This window comes from Leptodactylus fuscus, chromosome 2, assembly GCF_031893055.1.
Source record: "Leptodactylus fuscus isolate aLepFus1 chromosome 2, aLepFus1.hap2, whole genome shotgun sequence".
Classification (NCBI taxonomy): domain Eukaryota; kingdom Metazoa; phylum Chordata; class Amphibia; order Anura; family Leptodactylidae; genus Leptodactylus; species Leptodactylus fuscus.
Window position 1 is genome coordinate 36,020,156 of NC_134266.1, and position 24,415 is coordinate 36,044,570.

The following is a 24,415-nucleotide window of genomic DNA, read 5'->3' on the forward strand; positions in this document are numbered from 1 at the left end:
TAGAGCTGTCAATCACTGATAGCTCCGCCTCCTAGACTTCTCACCATAGAAAGAGCAGAGATTTTACTGGATAAATGACAAGTTATGCTGAATCCTTTCCCACAAATCTAAACTTCTATCTGCTCATCTCCTCCTGCTCTATAACATGCTGCCTGGAGGCAACACCTTTTTTCATGTGGCAGGTTCCCTTTAATTAACCCCTATGTTTAATAAGACAATCAATCTGTGTAAACAGGCCTTATAAGTTTCTGTACCTTCTTCCTTTTTCTAGATTTTTTTGCCGTTTCCTCCTTTTCTTCTGGTTTGCTTAAGATACATTCTGTTGGCTGCAAAAGAAAATACACTCAAAATTATCTATTTGAAGTAGGTATACAAAGTAGCGCTAATGCAGTTTAGAGATTGTATGGGACTCAACCTATTCCAATATATTAAAGGGATTTTCTGGGACTTACATATTGATAACCTATCCAAAGAATAAGTGAACGGTGGGGTCCAAAGCCTGGGATTCCCGCAGATCAGCTGGTCAAATGGCCTCATTGTTGGGGTGAGTACTGTGACCTTGTCACTGAATATTAAGCAAGTGCCATAAATAGGGGCTACACTTGGTGTTGGCACTCAGGCCCACCCACCAATGAATGCGATGTCACTGGCGCAAGGAAGAAGCCATAGAGCTAGTGAGCACTGCAGTCTCTTCAAACATCTGATCCATGGGGTTCCTGGGTTTCAGACCCAACCAATCAAATTTTGATGAACTGCAGGACTAAAATATTAGGAAAGTTCATCAATATCAGAGGAGTGGGGGTCTGACACCCCCATCGATCAGCTGTTTAAAGAAACCCCAGCACTACTCACCAAGCACAGCACTGTATGGGGTATAGTATCTGTGCTCGATATTGCGGTATCACACTTTGAAGAGCTGATCTGCAGGGATCCCTGGTGTCAGATCCTCAATCAATCTAATATTAATGACCTATCCTAAGGACTGGGCATCACTAGGTCAAATATCATACAAATTGTGGATACAACCTTTATGCACGTTATACTTGGTTGGATTTGAACCCATGGACCACCATGTATTCACACGTAATGTAACACGCAGTCACTGCACCGAAAGGCAATATAAAACTGTACATGTAGGCTTACAACCTTTGGCATTGTTATATTCAGGACACATCATATTGCCGCAGCTGTTTCTACACCTTATGAGCAGCCATGAGCTTTGTATCACATCCAAGTACATGGAGTCAGATACTGGAAGCTTACAGTAAAACGTCTTTACATCAGTCTGGCTTTCCTTCCTATAATCTGCCACATCTGGTGATACGGTAAGTGGATTTTCCTAATAAGCAATAATAGGAAGCGTGCCGATCTGGCCCAGGCGTATCATCAGAAATCGCTCTTCCATGTATGTTTGAAGCTTAGATTGTTAAAGCAGTTTCCTGTACCGTGTTCTGTGTAGGAAAATATTATAGATTTTGGCCTAGAGGGATCCAGATGGAAAACGGACACAATTACATCAGGGTTTACATTCCAATGATAGGGGTCAATCCCAGCCCTTCACACGACTGATGTAAGACATAAACTTCCTGTAAAATGAGCTCCGGGAACGTGGACGTGAGAGAAAGCCGGATTTTCTGCTACTTACAAGCCGCCTTCTAGTATTTAGTGATGCCAAAAATCACTGATTCTATTGTCTGCCATGTTACGGCATCTCTAAAAAATTCACTGCCTATTTTAACCCCTTTAGGACAAGGTCAATTAAAGAATATAAGGGGGTTGTACATTACTCACTAGCTGCCCCTGGGGGTTCTGTGCTGGTTCTGACCATAGGTCACGTGATCTGATGCAACATACCGCCCTCGGGTCATTCTGCCTTCTTTCTTTTTTCTGCTATGGGGGTTAGCTTTACTATAGTCTGCTAGCCCCATAGCAAAGGTAACTAGTAGTGCAAACAGGAGAGGAGGGAGGAACAACCCGGGGGCAGGTGCTAGTTCCAGAACCCCCATATTAAAAACTCAAGAACAAGTGAGTTAAATAAAACTCCCTGGACCAGCCCTTTAGGGAGGTTATTCAGGCTTTGTTAATAGATTACCTAATCTTAGGACAGCTCATCGATTGAAGATTAGTGGGGTCTGACGCGCAGGATCCCTGCAGATCAGCTGTTTGAAGAGACTAGTAATTGACCAGTCTGATAATTGGAGCAGAGTTGCAATACCAAGAACAGCCATTATACAATATACAGCGCTGTGCCTGGTAAAAAGTGAAAAGGCCATAGTTCTCACCCAAATGCTGCAGTCACTTCAAACAACCAATCAGTGGGGGTCCCAGCTGATACAATATACAATATAAGTGACCTATTCTTAGGATAGGTCATCAGTTAATAAGCCCAGCAGGTATCAGGCCATACTTACCTTTACTTACCGATCCCTGTTCCTCCTCACAGCTGTCTCTGCTTTCCCTTCAGCCCTCCAGGTGGGCCCTGTGCATGTTACAAATGCTGAACAGCGACAGGACGTTGCTGACAGTGACATGTGGCCCCTTGGGCCCCTGGGGGGGCTGAAGTGGAAGCAAAGGCATCCCTGGGAACGGGAATCGGTAAATAGAGCCACGGGCCTATGGCAACAGTATTTGTTGGGCGACCCTCATGAGATTCGTCTTCCAAGGATCACCGGGCAGTTTGGAAGACAGAAGGAGTCGCGCCGTAGCCCAGGAGAGACATGTAACATTGTTTTTTATATTTATCGCTTCTGCTGGGATTTCAGTCATTATATTCGGGGTTCTGAAAAGACCCCAGAGTATAATAATAGTTCATGGGTTCTAAACCCCCAAAATTTTGGGTTCTACTGAACCTGAAATTTTCACAATATTTGTAAGGAACACAATAGTGGCCAGTATGGGGGCCATTGTAGAACATCATACTGTGTGCAAGGGCCACTATGGGACCTCATACTATGTGCTGGGGCTACTATGGGACATAATACTGTATGAAGGGCTCATTGTAGGACATTATACTGTGTGCAGAGCCACTGTGGGATCTGTACCTGTGGGGGCCTACTCAGTTTCTTCATATAGATTAAAGTATTTGCCGCACTGTTAATCTTATCAAGCCCTGTTCATATGATAGAATCTTGCATCCAAATCAGCAGCAGATTCCTCATTCCGCCTCCCAATGAAAACAATTGCATCAGGGCTGGAAAAAAAAACTGCTCTTTTCATTTTTGCCACAGATTGTGCATCTGATTCTGCGGCCTTGGCTTGAGAATCCCCTCTGGTCTGACTCCTATATTTGGGCCTAATCAGCGGCAGAAGCCCCAGCAGAATACTGATGTTCTGTATCCACCCTTGTGAGCCAGGAGGGAGAAAATAAAGAGAAATTCGGGGCAGACGTCCACCTCAAATTCCTCTTTACTTTTCGATGTCTGAATGGGTTTTATCTACTTGTATGGAATCCAGTCCACTCCAGTAGGTCCGCCTCAGCCACCCAACACCCAACTTGGTTTTTATCTGCGGTGCGCATGAGTTGATCCAAAAGGGGCCCACTAAGGGCTGGACCTGTGACAACCCTGGTATTACCAGAATTAGATGTTATGATGGTTAATGAGACATTTAAGAAGTTAAAGGACTGGGATGATAGTGATCTCTGATTTTGCCGATTATCAAGGAAGGGCATCTTATAACCACAGCCATATACAGTGTGGAATGGTGTGGGTATAGTGTCTGTGCCCACACCATCATTCTGCTGTTCAGGTGTAGTACTAGTAGCCAGTTACACACCACACCAAAAATGTACAGCAGATGGTGAAAAAGGGTTAAAGAAAGTACATGACAGACAGGCCCTTGAAATGCTATATAATCCGCAGCAATCACACCCACTCCTGAAATACCATTTGAAGTTTGGAGTGGAACCATACATTACCTGCTTCTTTTTCTTTTTTGTGGACTGCTGTGCCTTCTTGGTCTTCTTTGGCTCGGGCTCTCCGTCGCTCTCATCACTTCCTTTCACCTCCTCCACAGGTTCTAGAAGGAATCACAAGTTGCAGTTTATTCCATCAGAAGGCTCAACTCCCTACAATGCAGCCTACAGGCGCCCCTGTCAAGTCGAGGTCCAAGTAAGGTAAAAAAAAAAGTTGCAGAATTTTGGAACAGCCTTCTTAAAATCTTGCAAAGAATATAAAAACACATGTGCTCACTCCCTCCTGACCCTTCTGTTTTTGTTTGGCAGATGGAGATAGGGCTTTATCAAGAGGTGCGGCTTAGAATATCTGCTGTCCTGCTGAAGACACCACAGTGGGGAAGAGCTCGTGCTCCGGCTGGGTGCCATACAGTCAGACAGAGGCTCGTGAGAAGGACGATAGAAGGATCTATTAGATATTTCTCAAAGTAGGAAAATAAATAATAACTTGCATTACACTTCATTCATGTAACTAAGTGAATTATCTGAGGTGTGTGCAGGATTATGAAGCGGAATGCACTCAGTTGACTCTCCTAGTAACATCTGAGTGCCTCCTTCCACAAAGCACTCACCTCTATGGGTACTTCCAATCCGTTCTATTACGATGACAGAAGCAGGATAGGACCTGCGCTATAATCATTCGGAATGGAACAAAGCCGTGGACACCATGTCGGGAGAGCCTCGGCCTGCACACTTAGTGCATTAGGTGTCTCTGCAATGGCGGCAGCAGTATACAAGGGTCCGTGTCAGAATCCGGACCAAAACGTGCCTGCTGTGGCTAGTCGTGACTGTCGCAGCTTCCAACAGTCGCGGCTTTCCGCTCCAGATTAGGCCCTAATGAATAGGCCTAGTCCAGAGGGATTGTCTTGACGCGGACGCCGCGGTGGTTTTTGATGCGGAATCCGCATCAAGATAGGGAAGGTCGCTTTTTTTTCCGCAAGCGGCTCCCATTGAATTCAATGGGAGGTGGTTTTATGACCCGGATTTTGACGCGGATTCAGTGTCAAAATCCAGAGTAAAAAACTATGTGTGAACTAGCCCTTAAATGACTAGGGCTATACCGGCCACCCACAGGGTCATTTGCATATGGTATATGACTGCAATACACGTATATATAACAACCACATTCCAAATCTTAGTGCTGCATCGTCAACCAGGGCTGTGGAGTCAGAGTCAGAGGTGGGACCAATTTAGGGTGGAGTTAATAAAAAGTGATTAATGATTAACTATTTTTAATATTAATACTTCCATCATTGTCTAGTTAATTAGATGCATAGTTTGTTACTCATTTACATCTACATTTGTTACATAGGAATCCAATCCCTGGTTGTTTGTAATGAATTAGGATAAGTTTACATCTGCCCTGTTGGAGAAATTACCAAAATCGGTGGAAAAGTCCAAAATACTGGTTTCAGTATAAAAAGATTGGACACCTGATGGACCCCATTATAGTCTATGGGGACCGTAGACTGCTGTTGTGGCAGCCAGGCTCTCTGTCAGACAGACCAGCACAGATGTGAACCTATCTTTAGAGGATCTACTTCTTACTGACCATGGCTGTCAGCCATTTTTGCAGGAGTCAGACTGTGAAAAATTGAGTTGGAGTCAGTGTTTTGGCCTAGTGACTGCACGGCCCAAAATATATCTTTATGTATGATGGATGCAAGCCTATTCTGTGTGTTGTTCACAATGAACAACACATCGGTATAGGGAAGAGCGCATGTGTCCACAGTGATAGTGAATAACAGAACTCATGCACATATGCTACCCTGCACTTCCACATGCAATGTTATGTAATGGAGGTCACTGACGGATGGCCTGGTCACATACTTTATACGAGATCTGACTGTTTGCAGCAGACTTCAGAGAGATAATAGATGGCACTTACAGAGGTGGTTAGGTCCATTGGAGATATGGTTGCCCCTATTTAGTTATTGGATTGTGTTTTTATGGCTAGCGTGGACTGGGTGAGCTTGTTCTAAAATGAATTAGGTAGACAGGTCTGCCGTCCAGGCATACCACTGGTGCAACCTGTGCAGTGGTTGCTGCTGCAAATGACCCCAGAAGCCAGGGGGGTCCACAGGTCACCCTCAATACACTAGGGCTGGTTAGAATTACTTGATCTTCTTTTGGTGGCTGTCAGCTTGTTCATTGTAAATGAATGACCTCTGCCCTCTGGTGCACTGGAGTGAGATTTATTATACACAGCCGTCCACTGTCAGAAAGGAGAAAATGTAACTTTACATGGCAAGAAATAGCAGTTGCTCAGTAGGGATACTGTGTGGGAGGGCTGCGGTACAAAAGGGGGGGCATGAGTACTATGCAAGGGCCACCAACATGGAATGGGAATGGAGGCCTCAGCCTCCGGACCAAAAAACTCCATCTGAACTTACCCTTACATTTAGTACTGTGAAGTTGGAGTCGTGGAATCAGACCAGCTTTGGGTAGAGTCCGAAAAAAAGTTACCAACTCTGATGTGGTTTATACTTTAATTTAATTACATTATATAATTATTAATATAGTATAATTAGAGGTTTTGTTTGTTACACTTTTACTTTCGTAGCAATTCAATCACTAGATTTTTTTTGTGAATTCAAGGACCTTTTACCACTTTTGTCTGACCATTTAAGGATTTGGAATTGGAGGTTTGACCTCCTGACTCCACAGCCCTGAAAAATTAAAATGAAAAAGTCAGATCTCATCAATCCAAAAACTCAAAAATTTCTGAAATTCCTGGGAATCTAGTGGCAGAGCTTATTCTATGGGGGGCATTATGTGCCCTATTAGTGTCATTTACTAAATTCATGGTCCGTTCCCAATGGCCGATAACCGAGCCGCACATTTCTCCTTGACCATTCATTCCAGAAATCTCCACTTCTCAGTTTTATTAGTTAAAGGTCATCTAAATAAATAAAACTTTACAACTTAACTGTAAGTCGCTGAGTGACTGTCACCATTGCAAATATATACCGAGGGCTTCTCAGAAGAGTCTAAAAGTGTCCTCTCCTGTATCTAAAACGGTCATTTCACCAGGCCAGGCCTGTAAAGGAATGTGGCCCCGTACAGAGCAAGTCACTACCAAGACATTAATGAGTTGTGTGGAAAATAGCTGTCCTGTCACTGGCTGATATATGTGACGTTCTGGACACATCTGACAGCGCTTTTTATGGCCTGCAGCACGACTTCATCAGAAATAGTCAAGCGCTGGTCAGAAAGATCTACCCAAACCATTTACATCATGTACGGAGGAAATAAAATGAGCTGACACCTACAAAAAATAAGGCCTCGCTTGTAGGGACGACCTTTATTCCTTTCCTAAGGATGGGATCAGATATGTAGCACCTCTAAAAGTGTAGAAATAAAATGTCAACATGCTAGTACAGCATAGCGACGTCATATAGATGAGGGGGGCCCTGCTTGCTATACCCCTTCATGAGCTAGAGTAGCGGCCGATATTAGTAGCACCCGTTTTTGTTGAACTGGTATGTCCTTGTATTATATGGCTGGTCATGCATAAATGACTGCCCACAACTTCCCCTGGTCATGGCAGCTGCCGGATTCAGACGTTGAACCTGACGTGATCAGTTGAGTCATGTTACAAAAAGGGATGGTCATGATATAACCCCTTTAAGACAGAGGTCACACATTGTGGAGAGACTGTGGAGTAAATAATTCTGGAATTTACTTGTAACTCTGCATTGTGATCCCAGAGATCCCAGAGTATAATAATTGTTCATGGGTGTCCACAGTGGGACATAATACTGTGTGCAGGGGCCACTATGGGGCATAATACTGTGTGCAGGGGCCACTATGGGGCATAATACTGTGTGCGGGGGCCACTATGGGACATAATACTGTGTGCAGGGGCCACTATGGGGCATAATACTGTGTACGGGGGCCACTATGGGGCATAATACTGTGTGTAGGGGCCATTATGGGGCATAATACTGTGTGCGGGGGCCACTATGGGACATAATACTGTGTGCAGGGGCCACTATGGGACATAATACTGTGTGCGGGGGCCACTATGGGGCATAATACTGTGTGTAGGGGCCATTATGGGGCATAATACTATGTGCAGGGGCCACTATGCGGCATAATACTGTGTGCAGGGGCCACTATGGGGCATAATAGTGTGTGCGGGGGCCACTATGGGGCATAATAGTGTGTGCGGGGGCCACTATGGGGCATAATAGTGTGTGCGGGGGCCACTATGGGGCATAATAGTGTGTGCGGGGGCCACTATGGGGCATAATAGTGTGTGCGGGGGCCACTATGGGGCATAACAGTGTGTGCTGGGGCCACTATGGGGCATAATAGTGTGTGCAGGGGCCACTATGGGGCATAATAGTGTGTGCAGGGGCCACTATGGGGCATAATAGTGTGTGCAGGGGCCACTATGGGGCATAATAGTGTGTGCGGGGGCCACTATGGGGCATAATAGTGTGTGCGGGGGCCACTATGGGGCATAATAGTGTGTGCGGGGGCCACTATGGGGCATAATAGTTTGTGCGGGGGCCACTATGGGGCATAATAGTGTGTGCGGGGGCCACTATGGGGCATAATAGTGTGTGTGGGGGCCACTATGGGGCATAATACTGTGTGCAGGGGCCACTATGGGGCATAATACTGTGTGCAGGGGCCACTATGGGGCATAATACTGTGTGCAGGGGCTACTATGGGGCATAATAGTGTGTGCGGGGGCCACTATGGGGCACAATAGTGTGTGTGGGGGCCACTATGGGGCATAATAGAGAAGGGAGTAGGTGGGGGGGGGGGCCATGTCAAAAGTTTACCACGGGGCCCTGCCATGCCTAGTTACGCCACTGACTTCCAGGAGGAATGACAGAGGAACAAGAAAATGCAGAGTTCTAAACAAAGATGTTTCATCATTATTATTTTATACAAAATTTAGGGAATTATTTACTAAACAAACAAATCAGGAGAGTTTCCAGGGCTCCTCCAACAGCCGTACACCAAATTTATTATGTGATTTACTACCACATGAACTATTTTTGAAAGAAAAAACAATGTCTTACATTAGGTTCACACCTGCATTGGGGTTTCTGTTCTGCGAGTCTGTGATCTGTTCTGTGCTCTGACACTGTTTGGACAAAGGCACATGGCGGAAAAGTTTTCCGCCATGTGTTTTTTTTTTTTTTAGTTGTTTCGTTAGTTGTTGCCTGAATGGTGGAGCACAAGGCTAAGGGCAGCTGACTGGATGATGGGGGACCGATGATGGTGCACTGTTTACCCTATGGGTAGATACAACTCTGATTAAAGAAGTCATAAAATTGGACATATTTACCAAAGAACTATATTGTTGTGCACGTATGCCATACAAGAGGTGGAATGAGGAAGAGAGAAACATCTAAAACAAATTGTGGCTAAATTATTAGGGTATGTTCATGCGGAAACTTTGGTAGGCGAAAAAAATCTCAGGAATTTGGAAACGATTTTTGACATGGTTTTCGGATTTTTTTATTATTATTATTATTATTATTATTATTACTCCAGCACACTGTATGGACCTTTAAAATCAAGTTAAAAAAACCCCAAAACACTAGTGTGTGTGTGTGTGTGTGTGTGGGGGTTTCCAAAAATTGTGACGCATTTTTCCCACCTCCCATTGATTTTAATGGATTTTTCAAGGTCAAGTCTGAAGTTAGGTCATGTCACTTTTTATCCGTATAGCTGAATAAAAAACAGCTACTGACCCATCACATTTTAATGCTATAAAGCAGTACTGTCCATTTGTGGCACCGCACATCAAAAATTAAAAGTTTTTTTTTTTTTTTTTTTTTAACTCTCTAGTTTTTCACGAACGTTCTAAAATAAATAAAAGAAAAAAAAAAAAAAAAGGTCAGGGCGTCTCGGCCTGCTGTAGACACAACAATGCAGCTTAGTTCCCATCTGGATGTAGGAATAAGATTGGGATTAAACTAATGAGATCACGGATGGGACAAGCACAATTTTAGGGACATTTCATGGTTCGCCCAGTGATTTCAGGAGGATCACAGGTCTGATGTATAGGCTGCCTTCAGACGCCTGGAGTATGGCTTCAAGTAGGAAGGTCCCGCCAAAGCAGGGAAGCCTATTCCAAACTAAAATCTTAAACATCCTTTTCGTGATCTGATCCAGAATGATTCTTTACAATAAATAATGCCGCCATAGGGCACATAGAGACTGTTTTATTTGGAATCTGTGTCTGATGGATCAGTAACAGCACCACAGTTGCCAGGACCACAACTCTACCTCACACACAGGCACCCTGAGGCATGCTGGAACCCATGTGTCTATCCTACAAAGAAGCAGAATACCACGCGTCATGGAGGTACAACAATAGCACTAAGGGTCTCTTCTGCAGCCTGTGAAACACATATAGATATCTCCAGGAGGCCTTGTGCTTTAGAAGGAATATATTGCCAATTTCCTAACATGTATTTATAAAAACCAGATATGAAGTATTCTATACTTTCCAAAGACGCGTTTCTTACTCTACTGTCATTAGTTTGATACTGGTTTTCCTACTCCCTTTAAGTCAAATGAAAAACTCAACTTCACTTCCATACATTCCTTCAACTTTAAAAAAAAATAAAAATAAAATAGTGCCAAGGAAACCTAAAAATAAAATCTTCAAAATTTCTTAAAAAAAGATTTCTTTAAGTAAGGTACAATTTGAAATCCCTTTATGCAATGTGCTAAACGGTGCCACACTTGTGAATGTCAATGCAGCCCAATTAAAGGGGATGTTCACTTATAGACCAATCTTGAGAGACAAATGTTACAGTTTGTATAATGAAAAGTTGTACAATTTTCCAATATACTTTCTATAGCAATTCCTTATGGTTTTCTAGGTCTCTGCTTGCTGTCATTGTTTACTTCCAGTGGATAAAAATCAGTCCACGGTCATGTGACGTACAGTCCATGGTCATGTGATGTACACAGATGCACAGCTCGTTACCAGGTAGAGGTGTGCTATGACTATAACAAGCTGTACACCTGTGTGTCCATCACATGACCATGGACCGTGCATCACATGACCATGGACCGTATATCACATGACCATGGACCGTGCATCACATGACCATGGACCGTATATCACATGACCATGGACCGTATATCACATGACCATGGACCGTATATCACATGACCATGGACTGAACACGGAGCAAACAATGAATTACAGCAAGCAGAGATCTAGAAAACCATGAGGAATTGGTAGAAAAGTATATTGGAAAATTGTACAACTTATTATGAAAACAATAACATTTGTCTCTCAATATTGTTCTGAAAGTGGACGACCCCTTTAAGCTTTTCTACACCTGTAGGTTCCAGGCGATGTTTCAAAATTTCAGGACCAATATAAGGTAAAAAGCAGCATGTACCTAGCCCAAAGCCTGCATCACGATGTTGAATACAGGCCACAGGACGACAATAAAAGCTTATGTGTGATCTTCTCACCAAGGTAGGGCAGAGAAACCCCGTATTTCTAAGGGCCGCCGCAGTTCAAGACGTTATACTCTTATGTCACATCTGACAAATACCGCTCAATGGACTGATCCAGTCTTAAATCCTTAAGAAATTACAATCCAATTTAAAAATACTTAGGAAAAAAAAATGAAAAAAACGATAGCAAATTTTATTTTATCATTTCATCCTTGGTATTGATTTCAAGAAAGTCATCCATTAAACCTGTGAAGGGAGAAGCGTCTTGGAGTCACAAGATTCCCGGCAGGGACTTTGAAAGATAAGGAAATTAACACATTTGTATGTGATTCATGGGTGACTCAGGTATCGCTGCATGTTAATAGCGAGGAGGTTGGGAATCGTAGAAATAAGCGTCATACGGTTTTATCCTTCGTGCTGGTGAGAACAATGCAGGTCTGACGTGAAATGTTTCTTATATAGAAACAGATGGCTAACTGTATTTTATCCCATTACACTGCAGCTCTTCCTGGCTGGATGTCTCTGTGGATACGGCCAAGCACCGAGGTCAGCTTTTTGACAGGGCCATCTGCCTACAGAGGGAACTATAAGTGGGTGGGTTATATTTAGAGCCTGGTCCAATGAAGAGCGAAGGGCCCTAGTGACTTTCCAATGCAGCTCTCACCCAGGCTGTGGCTGCCACACTTTAATGCCATCAGTGTACAGGAGGAATAATAGAGCGAGACTGGGGAGAAAAGAGTTAAAATTACGGATTATTACAGACTACACATACAGCAGGAAGAAGTGACAGTCCGATCTATAGGCCGGCTACTCGTGCACATGGATTTGTATGTCTGGTCACCTGATAAGAGGTCTAAGGTTAACTGGCATCTCCTGTAAAGGTAAGTTCAATCTATATTCTATTATACAGACATAGCAGAGCCGAATTTGTCAATTAGCTCTTAGCGATTGATAAATGACTAGGTTTACCTGCAATACGTTTGTGCCAAATGACAAACCTGCCTCTGCTACATCTGCAACGGAACATGCCAACTGTTATATTACTAAGTATCATAGTGTATACCGAACCGCAAGGGTTAGACACTAGTGATGCATCACCGGCTGGTGAACCGCAACTTCCAGAAACCTGCAAATCTGAATAGTGCTGCAAGTGCACATAACTCTGCAGTGCAAGTTCCCAGGTAGGTCAAAGTAAGAGGTAATATAGCAACTGCAGATCAGGCCGCCATGCGATTTACTGCAAATTGGTGCAATTTCATTATTTGATAACGGTCATATAGTTTAGCATTGCATGCAAAATTGTAAGATCGACCTTGCACATTGGCACTTTAGACGGAGTGCGGAAAATGGTTTGGACTATGGAGCAATAATATTTAATGTTAATAATTCATATTTAGTGTGTATTATATAATATATATTATAAATAAATCTCTTGCTATTTATATATCGATTGAAACACTATTACTTTCTGCATAAAATTTGCACAGGACGGTATAAAAAGTGTAACATTGTCTGCAACAGATTATAATAGAATATGAATTAGTATAAAAAGGCAATAACCTTCAGCAGGCTCTAGTTCTTGAAACCTATACATACTGCAGGGGCTCATCATCGGTATCAGCAGCTTTGCCGGAGTGTGAAATGTGAGACTAGCCGCACAGACGCAAGATACATTGATTTCCCTTGCACATATCTAGGTTACCATCCGCTGTACGGGGTGGATGAGGTGTGACATATGTTCATATAATGGGCTTAAATGTACCAGGAAGATGCGTGTAATCCACAGCATATGAGGAAGGATAGAAGCACTGCAGTGTGTCTGCATCATGCTCATTGCCAGGATGCTTTGTAAGGCTGCATAAAGGTGCGCCTACAGGTAATGCAAGAAATTTTACTGCAAATTGCCACAAGTTTGCAATGAGTTTTTTTTTTGGTTGTGTTACTTTTAATGGCTGTAGGGAGGGGAAACACAAGCATAGCACCATTGGCAGTCTAGTCTGAACAGTCCAGAATAATGAGTAGGTGGTCTTCTTCTAGACCTGTGCTCAGTTATCGCAGTCACTTAGAGATAGTTGGCTGCTGTACCCCAAAAACACTGCAGTCAGTGACTTGCAGGTATCATGCGAAGACAGGAAAAGATCTTGGCCTTGGATGGTCAGCCAAAGTGATCCAGGGCTATGGTTTCTGGGGTCGTATTAACCCCTTCTTTAATTCAAATGATACAATAATTATTGAACTATGTATTCGTAGGATTAACACCTTCTTCAGGTTATAGGTCCTACCCTGTACCGCATATTCCAATAAAAATTTGTTTTATTGCATCATCCACACTTGACCTAGACGACTTTGCACATCCAAAGACTGTGATTCTTTACCGTCTTCCCACATGTAGAGTAGAATCCCATTGAAACCATATGTTCAACTATACAAACTGTAGCTCCTGGCCACACAGCACCCTACCACAGTACAGGTACCATAATGGTGGTCACTAGCTTTCAGCAAGTGGCCCAGTGTCGATTGGTTATCATCAGGCATCCTGGATTATGGCGTGCTACATACACCTGTTAAAAAGGAATTCTGATTCGCTGAGGAATTACACTCCAGAGTGTAGGTGCAACACAGGAGAAGTCCACTGTTGGAAGGATTTGGAACCAGATATCTCTAAGAGTCCATAAGATATAATGTAATATAAATATCATGTAATACAACTATTGCCAGGAACTGCAACTTGGGACAACAAATGCACTCACTGTAAACTTGTTACATACAATTACTTCTTACTCTTATGACGTACCTCTAGTCTGGTCTCTGCTCTGGTTAAAAAAGGGCCCAAAAAAAAGGAGGGTCCCATGGTGATCTTGGTAAATACGTGCATTTAAAGGGTTGGGCGATAAGAAACGTACTGTGAATCCGTTGCCTAAGGACCCGCATACACCTAGAGCAAGCCCCGTCATAGTTTATAAGGTTGGATAAACCACTAAACCTATCAAGTAGTAATGTACAGAAATGAGAATATGGAGGTTATAGAAGACAATACAGAAACTTTGACCAGTTTCAGAAGTATTGGCAAGTAAACAAATTTACTCTTTCACGTAAGTGAATACATGTAATAAATATGGTCCATGAAGGAGAGTATATAATGGTGGACACCGCCGAATAAACAAAGTGCAGTCACATTTACCTGGGTCATGGATGACCTCAGCATTGACTAGGAATGGAAGCTGATACTCTGCTATGTCAATCCCCAGGATACAGCAACCAGTGCATGTAAGTGTATATATACATTCCAAGAAGGACGCTTCCCTTAAACAGACACCTGAGCCACCACGATACAGTCCAACAATGTCATCACTTATGGGGTTTCCAACTGGACGTCAAAAGGCCAGCAAAGCAACAGAGGACTTTATTTACATGTTGTGTAACTACAAATCTATATCCTACCATGTGAACAAAAATCGATTCTATCATTAAAAAAAAGGGATATTGAGGTAACCGCCTCTATATTAAAGCTGGACTGGTGATTGATTTTGCAGCGGCCACATGAGATCCCATAAAATATATGGATGGGCCAAATGGTGGCCATGTTTTGCTCTATGACCCTCTAATAAATGAAGGTTCTGCTAGATCAGATTCAAACTTCTGACCACACAGGCTAAGAAAGTGGGAGTTTGTTGTCAGATACCGAACTATCTCTAGACAATGTATAAATTATTACCCATATGATTCCTCTCAATACTGAGTTATGAAGGAGAAGTCCAATTATGGATTCAGAAAAGAGGGCGATAGCCGGACCAGCACATGACTTGCCATTATCCAGGATTTTAGGAAACTAAGACTAGTTGTCAGGGCCTGTTCTGTATTGATGGAAGTTCTCATTGCAAAAAATAAGTTTGCTGGGTCCTGGCGTCGGTCCTGCTGGTTGTCAACATCAACATGAAAGAAAACACTGGTTTGTAAAGTTTTACCGTAATCCTTTACTATCAGGTATACAGTAGATTCTAAAAATTTAGCCCTGTGGCTTGTGTTGTACAATTGTGAAAGCTTACTGTTTCAGAAGCGACGAGAAATGAACAAATATATATGGTCTGAAATTCTATATTCTAGCCAACCACATACATAGCACAGCATATATAGACCCGTACGGACATGAATGGGCACTTGGATAACTGGAGGTTGTGCTACGATGACCTCAATGCCCAGTGTTTCCTTGGCCTCCTGGCATTAGTTCAGGGTGTCCCGGTTTGTCAGGGCTCTTGGCTGAGTTTGTACAGTTCACTAAATAAAGCTGCAAGAAAGCCGAGAGCAGCATTTTCCTCTAGATGCCTTTCCAAGAACTGTACATGGCAGGAGCTGTCCATCATCCACACAGCTGTGCCAAGGAACAGGGCTCACCTGCCCACCACTGGCTGCTGGCAGTCACTTCTGTCTGCCTGTGGATTCATGCAAATATCATAAGTGTTGTCTGTACGCCATGTAATATAGCAAGAAAGTCACTACTATATTCTGATTTCTACGGTTATATTCACACAACCATGTTTTTTCACAGTTAAGTCAGCACCAGCGTGGCATCCTCTATTTCACCATTGACTTTCAATTCACAATACCTATATAAAAAAAATGCTGCAAAAAAAGACAACTATGAAGTGAAAAATATCCCAAGGCCTCTTTCTGAAGCGGCGTACTTTTCATTGGTTTTGTGCCAAAATTTCCAAGTTTTTGGCGCAAAATACGGAGCCAGTGTTAATCTAAGAAGCCACGCATATGAGCAACTCCAGTTCTTTGCATCCTTTAATAGGTGCTGTTCTGGCACAGTTGGAATTTGTTCTGTAGCCCTCACCCGGTGTCATAAGCAATAAGTGCAGTTAGTTTTGGTGACAGCCATGCCAAATAGGCTCCCTATTGGCAATTGGGTGGTCTGTGGGAGGAGCAGATAAGGGGTGGGATTCTGAACTCTCTAAGGGTAAGTTCACACGGGGTTAGCCGCGACTGAATGCTGATGCACTGGAGTTGTGCACCCACTCTGGATTAGGCTAAATAAATGGGCCTAGTCGGGAGTGTCTTCAGGTCGAATCACGAGGCGAATTGGCCTGAAGAATGAGCACGTCGCTTCTTTTTCTGGAACAAACCGGCTCCCGTAAAAGAGACCTGACCGGCTTCCATTGATTTCAATGGGAGCCGTCTTTTTGGTCAGGATTTTGAGGCGGATACGGTCTCAAAATCCTGACCAAAAAACCCCCTGTGAACTTACCCGAAAACTGTCCAATCAGATGTACATAGTGTTATGGCTCAGAATTACTTCCCCTTGTCTGCCCCTGTCTGACATCTCCCATCTGACAGTAGAGAGACTAATTATCATACTAGATGCCAAAATTAACTGCATTGATTATTTTAGGAACACTGAGGGCTAGAGAAAAAATTTCAACTTGCCAGAATCCGAGGCGTCTATTACAGGACTCAAAGAACTGGAAAGGTCCTCTTTTTACCAATTTCGTGTCAGTTGCTGAAATTGTCTCATGCATGTAGCAGGAGAGCTGAAGTCGCAGTTCTAGCCTAAGAACGGAGTCTAAAAAGTGTCAAAAATATTCAACAACATCATCATATATTACCCATGCAAGCCGATGCAAGGTCAGTACTTGCCAACAGGACAAAAAGTTATAGTCATGCACCAAGTGGGTGTATCGTGCTTAGACGGATATTAGAGACTATTCACTCAGAGATTTAATATCAGCTGGAATATCTGACTCTTCAGTAGAGTACCACTGCCTCATATTGCACTGTTCTATGTCTTACACCACGATGGTTGTTAGGTATATGCCAGTATTTGGTGCTTGAGACGAATTCTTGAAAAATCATGGGCCATTTTTGAAAATATTTTATGTATGCGATAAAAACTGGGAAATAATGTATGATTCTTCATTCACTTCATGGCTTACAATCCTCTTTTGGCGGCTCGCCACTCCAGCTCGGATGTAGGTGGCGATCAGGCTTCAGCTATATGTTTAGCATCTGTGATCGATTTTCCGACTGTAGAAATATGTTTAGGAGTTTCCACTAAAGCAGTGGTCAAAAAGTCATCCTGATGCAAGCGCTCTCAAACAAGCAACACGGGGAAGGAATTCCTGGTAGAGAGGTGCTAAGTGGAGCTACAGACTCCCGAACATGATACACCACAAGCGAGGCTAACGTTTCACTGCAGACATGCCACCGCAATTTCCTTCTTGGGCACCTTCCAGATGAAAATGTGGAGCAAAAGTAAGAATAAAAGGCTAAACCATGAGGCTGACATATAATTGTGTATATATATATATATATATATATATATATATATGTAGGCTATATATTGTCCAGAGCAGTACAAAATACCTTACTGGTCCATGGGTACAAGCTTAAAGGGATTCTACCATTAAAATCACATTATTTCTCGATAACACATAGGAATAGCCTTAAGAAGGGCTATTCTTCTCCTACCTTTAGATGTCTTCTCTGTGCTGCCATTTGGTAGCAATCCCTGTTTTCATCAGTATGCAAATGAGTTATCTCGCAGCACTGGGGGCAGTTCCGAGCGCTCAAACAGCACTAGGGGCGTCCCCAATGCTGCAAGAGAACTCTCCAGCGCCGCCTCCATCTTCTTCAGGAACAGCCCCTTTGTGCATCTTCTTCTGGCACTGGGTTCAAACTTCTAGGCCTTGGGCGGAGCAGACTGTGCATGCCCACAGGACACAAGAAAACAGCCACTTACTGTGTAAGCGGCAATCCTTCTTGTGGCCGCGGGCATGTGCAGTCTGCTGTGAGAGTGCTCATTTGCATACTGACAAAAATTGGGATTTCTACAGCAGCGCGGAGAAGATATCTGAAGGTAGGAGAAGAATAGCCATTAAGGCAGTAGATCTTACACAGGTATTAAAGGATAAAGGAAATCTATATTTCCATATTGGATATGTAACATATCCAATCATGTACTAATATAAAGTGAGACGACCACCAAAAACAGGATGAAGAAATGGTCTTTTAGAAAGGTGGTCTTCTCAAAGAAAATGGCCAGTAGGTATGGACAACAGAAAATGTGGTCTGGGTAGGAGAGGTTTTACATATATGGTAGATAATGATCGGCCATCCTGTGACTGATCAGTAGATGATGGGAATATCTGTACGATATATGTATCTGTATATTCTTGGTTAACCAATAGGCGAAAATAACCAACGTTCAGAAAGTATTTGGGTAGACTAAAGTGGTATTTTCATACACTATTTTTGGCCATTTCAGATGACTAAAGTCCACCATGTATGGCTCACTGCCATATAAAGGGTGTGTATAAAGGGGGATGTTGTGGTGACCCTAGATGTCTATATAATAGGAGTTTATATTAGATTACTGCTCAGCCACAAACTAACACTATATGATAAGTCAAGCTCCAGATTTAGAGATTTATAGGATCTTTGGCCCCAATCATTTGCACGGGGGAGCTGAAGCCACAAGCAGCCCTCAGACCTAAGATCGTATCCATTTGCTGCATGAGGCTTGCCAGGGTCTAAGATTTAGATCTATATTTATTTTGACATGGATTCAGAGTCCGCATGTGTAGTGTTGGCCCCGGTCCCACTGCATGCTTGTCCTGCCGTAGAATATGTGGAGATTAGAGTCTCTGCCCTTTCAGAAGGTTATTACCAGGAAAAGCTCTGTTCTACCATGAATAATAATACCGACCTCAGCTGGTCATTGAAGCTGGTGTTCCTGTAAGTGGCACGGTGCCACGTGGAATACAAGCTATTATTATCCTGCACAGTCCTCCCCGTGGGGTCCAGCAATGGGTTCTATCACCTGCCTGAACAATAATAAGAGTCTATTATCTCTATAAAATATCTTCATTATTTTTATTTCACCTTATTTTTGTGGTTTGCCTCTTTTAAGAGTAGAAAAGAACTGTGTTCCTATCTGGAAACATTCAGCAATCCACTGTTTATTATTACTATGTACTATAATAGTGCACAGTAGTGTCCTGCTACCACCATTTGCTTCGTTCCAGACCACCACCCGCCATGATAATGACTCTATGGTCAGGTCACTTTGTGATGGTTTCCAGGAGGCAATACTGTAGACTAATATTGGGGAGCGCAGAAATAAATATAGACTACCTGCCCCATAATCCAGTACCAGGCCTTAGAGTCTCCATCTTTAGACTCCTGAATGGCAATTTACTATAAGAAACTACAGTATTACTGGAAATGTCCTTTAACCCTTCCCAGTTGGTGCCGCACTATTACATTGCACCGAGAATATAGTGAACGCTATAACCTGCTACAGGTTGGATTTGGAAACTACTCACTTCAATACTAGTGGCTTACCCTTCGTTCACGTCTGTGTTTGGTATTCCGTTCGGGAAGTCTGCATTGGGACCCTCTGAACGGAATACTGAACATCTGCAAGCGGTGTGCCGTAAAAGCACACAGACCCCATAGACTATAATGGGATCCGTGTGCTTGCCGAATCATGTGGGCAGGAAAGTAGATTGTGAACTACTTTTCCGTCTGCATGATCCCTGCGGAGGTCTGGTGGCAAGCACACAGACCCCATTATAGTCTATGGTGTCCGTGTGCTTTCACTGGCACACCACTTGCAGTTGCGTTCGATATTCCATTCAGGGGGTCCTCATGTGGACTCCCCCGGACAGAATATCAACGCAGATGTGAACGAGGCCTGAGCTCTCCTGAATGGAATGCAAGCAGTGTGCCAGTGAAAGCACACGGACGCCATAGGCTGTAATGGGGTCCGCGTGTTTGCCACCAGATCTCCGCAGGGATCATGTGGACAGAACAGTAGTTCACAATCTACTTTCCTGTCCACAAGGTTCGTGCATTATGGTCTATGGGGTCCATGTGCTTTTTACTGCACAGCGCTTGCAATTGCGTTTGGTATTCCGATCGGGGGGGTCCCCATGCGGACTCCCCCGGATGGAATACCAAAGCAGATGTGAATGAAGGGTTAGATGCTGTGATCAACAGCGATTATGGCATTTGTTTGGTTTGGGGGTCATCTAGTGAGATCACCAGATTGCGAGGGGTTGCCATTACAGCTTGAAAGCCAAATCAGTATCCTCCTGGGGCTGCCTTAGGGTAAGTTCACACAGCAGGAAATGAAGGAGGAAGACATCAGTATCAGATTCCTCTTCATTCTCCACCCCCGGCACTCCGCGGCAGAATGCTGAAGCAGAGAATCGGTTTTCCACTGCCAATTGGGCCCAGATGAATGGGCCTAAGCAGCAGGATGAAACCGCAGACTCTGCAGCGGAATCAGTCGCAGATTCCATGGCAAAATTGAGTAGGGGCTTATTTTTTTTAGCGTCCTGCTCCGATTTCTGTCTTTGAACCCAAAGGGAGTCAGAACCAGGGCGGAATCTGCCACTGACTGATCATCATATGAACAGGCCCTTACACTAGTATTCATAGGGAGCCTATGTATTCTAATTCTGCCATTCCTCTGTTATTCTTCCTAGAAATGCATGAATAAATTGACACACACATTCATATGGAAAAGATAGTCAGCGAATGCGAATCCTTACAAAAAAATAGAAAAAAATTGGCTCTTGGAATATGATGAAATATGCTAAAAAGCCAAAATGTGCAAAAAATAAAAAAAAATGCTAAAAACATCCTTCCCTTTTCCATCTACCATCAGTTATTAGTGGTTGTGTTAGATTTTAGTATGACCCCCTCTTAAGACATCCTCAACCTCACGAGACAACCAGCCAACCAACACATTTATGGTGGCACTGGGCACTACATCCCTTCAGCGGGCATGTCACTAGCCACCCTAGTCAGTGGAAAGCATCTTACTTCTTGGGGTCATTTGCTCCCGGAACATGTTTGGCCGTGTCCTTCAAAGGAGACATTAAAAATACAAATGCGGTCGACTTCTGGAATGTAAAAAACGTAGATAAGAGGTTTCCATGAGGAAAAGGGTCCTGTTATTAATCAGAGCTCCTGGCCTCCGACACCTCCGCGCTCGCCAGCTATTTACAAAGAACAAAACAAAACAACGTGTTTTTATTCCGGGCGATTGTAATGGAGCCAGGCCCTGACTACCAAGAACCGCTGAAAGAGTTGGCCGTGCGGGGCCTGAAGGAAACCTACGGCTTTAAACTTGTCAAACAGAAAACATTTCCAGGAACTTGCACAATTCTTATTTTAGAAACAAATTACTTTTCTTTTTTTAATCCTGGAGGAGGGATCCAGCCGGCATTTTGGGGAAAACAACAGCAATGAGGTCTCCGGAGAGTCGTATGATTGATTTCGCCAGGCGTCGGAGTAACCTGCGCTACATGGAGAACACGTGTGCTTGTGTTGCTATTGTGAAAAACATTGCCCGGGGCGGACATGAAGTTCATTATCACTTATTGTTTTTTTTTTAACACAGTTATTTTAGGAAATAAAAGTGTTTATTGTGTAAGGAATAGGACTGCTGAGAATTTTATCAAAAAGTCAATTTAAAGGGGCATTTTGCTCATTTCTGATAAGTGGGAATTCCATGTATTGGGAGATTCTGAGTCTCCTGGGAAACCAAGCTGAAGAAATGTAAGGGAACGCATGGCCGTATCTGTAGTTGCCCACAAACACACAAGAATTTAGAATATTGCGTGTAGGATCAATCATATGAGCAGCATGGCAAACTAAACTGGACGGTCAGGATGTCATTTTGGCTAAATGGTAAATGACTGAGCAATCATGCTACACATTCAGGGGCGTATTCAGGGTACTATGGACCCTGGTTATTCCGAAAGTGTGCCCTCACCCCTAAAAAAAATATCTATACCCATGAACCACTATTATACTGTAGGATCTCCCATCCTCTTTGCGGCTTCTGACTGACGTCAGCGACCCTGGGGGACCATTGAGGTTCAATCACACAAGTGTCATGACATCGCCACACCCCACATGATCATTGACACCGAATCACAGACCTCAGCAGCCCCCTGGGGCCACTGACATCTTTCGAGAGGCTGGAAGTGGTCCAAAGAGGATGGAAACACACACTGGATGCTCCAAGAGAGCCCAAGAGAGTAGAATAAGACGGCTTGTTATGTTTATTCACCTCCCCTGAGCCTACACTTACCAAACTCTGGTGTCTGAAGAGACCCCAGAGTATATGTTATAGCTAAAACAAGCTGCCAGGCAAACCTTGAGAGGTTCATCAGACATTAAAGACTCGCCCCACTCTCATTCCAGCCATATCGTGCAGACTTCAGGTCTCTCCAGGCCTCTGGTCTGAACTATCATGGCCTGGTCAGTAATGTCTGCCTGTGCCACTGATCCCATTCCTAGACTCCTAGGCTACAGACTTAAAGTTGTCTCCAGTCCCTGGCCACAGAAAGCAACTGTATTATATTAATATTGTATAATTAATTATATGTGTAGTTTGTTACATATTTACTCTTACAGGAATCAATCACTCACATTTTAATGAGTTACAGGACCTTTACTGCTTCTGTCTGACCATGGCTGTCAGCAATTGAAGAAGTTGGAGTCGTACTGTGGCAAAATAGAGGAGTCGGAGTTAATGGTTTGGCTACTGGCTACACAGTCCTGAATGTATTGTATCCCAAGGCCATTGTAACATTGTAGTACAAATGTATCTCATGATGCTTGTAGCTTAACTACACGATGGTTTTCTTAAGTACGATGGACGGTTATTGGAGTTAATTCTGTAAGCCGATACGTCACATATTTCCTTTGTACTGATCTAGTGATATGAAGTTATTAAATGGTATTTATAGGTTTCCTCCATGGTCTTAAAATAAGAAATGGACCAGATTGTGCCAACTGAGAATTGCACTGTCCATGTACTATAACATAATACTGTTCCAACTTCTTGTCCTTTTCCTCTTATTGTTTCCCGTTAAGGCCTGCTTTATAACACCTTTAAAATTAGATCCAAATTTTGGCAAATTATGATATATGTGTCTAACACCATGAGGGACTTTACTATGACTGTTCAGCCAGACCAACATGAGCAAGACTGTTTTCTTAGGGGACAAAGGGCTATTTTCAGAACCAAGTATTGTAGCCAACAATGTCTTTGGATCTCTCCTCTGTTCCCTTCTAAGGAACGCAGAAAGCAATGTGACCTCTTCTTGGACATTTTTTCCAGGGCAGATACCTGGAACAGGTCAGATGACATAAAATAAGGATTGTCACTATTAACTGTGGACATACGATGAGCCAAAACAACTTATTTTTGGTAAAGGTCAAAGTGCTATGTGATCACCACTGTCCATAGCTCCCTAATAAAAACTAAGGTGACAGAGCGCCATCGTGGGCCAGAATTGTGAAGAACGTCATGATATTGGCATCTCCAGCTGTGTGTAATGCAGACTTGTATTACATCAATGATCTCATACACACCAGCTAAGGACATGCTATGGGGAATTACATCTACTTTACATTTTCTACAATGATTTTAGTTACCTCTTACAAGATGAAGACAGTTTTTGTATAAAAATGCCAATATTACGTCATTTGTCATGTTCAGACATAACAGTGGTAGAGCATAGCGCTGTGAACATATTATAATAGTTTAGCATCGCCGTATGACTTATATAAACATATTATATCACTCCATAAATCTAACAGAGAAAAACGCATAAGGCAGAGCCCAAATGAGATCCTTCATAAGGTCTTTTTTAGGTCAAAACTCTATGCCAGCTTATATCTTCATAGTGTTCTGGGCTCCAAATCTCTTGCATAGGTTAAGGGGTTGTCTACACAGAATAGACAAGAGCGTAGCCATAGGGGTGCAGTGGTGGCAGATGCTACTGGGGCCTAGACCCGCTCTGAAGGTTCCTCTACTACATAAAATATACCACTATTCTAAAAGGCACAAGAAAGATGGGGGACCCATTACAGATTTTGCATTGGGACCAAGGAGCTTCAAGTTATGTCTCTGGTGACTGGCACTATGGCTTTATGTCCATTGATCCTAAAAATGGAACAGCAAGAGGCATACATGACCACCACTCCATT

At 43.2% G+C, this 24,415-nt stretch overlaps 2 protein-coding genes across 2 annotated transcripts in view; one reads left to right on the top strand and one right to left on the bottom strand.

The window, feature by feature from the left end:
• CMSS1 (cms1 ribosomal small subunit homolog) overlaps positions 1 to 24,415 on the bottom strand; it is a 208,488-nt gene that overhangs the window by 11,446 nt on the left and 172,627 nt on the right. The window contains exons 2-3 of the mRNA XM_075263640.1: positions 3,917 to 4,017; positions 255 to 326 (exon numbers count right to left, since the gene is read on the bottom strand). Of these exons, the coding sequence (XP_075119741.1) occupies positions 255 to 326; positions 3,917 to 4,017 (173 nt within the window). The remainder of the gene's footprint in view (positions 1 to 254; positions 327 to 3,916; positions 4,018 to 24,415) is intronic.
• Positions 12,025 to 24,415, top strand: part of FILIP1L (filamin A interacting protein 1 like) — a 177,634-nt gene continuing 165,243 nt past the window's right edge. Inside the window, exon 1 of the mRNA XM_075263597.1 lies at positions 12,025 to 12,282. The gene's annotated coding sequence lies outside the window, so the exon portion shown is untranslated. The remainder of the gene's footprint in view (positions 12,283 to 24,415) is intronic.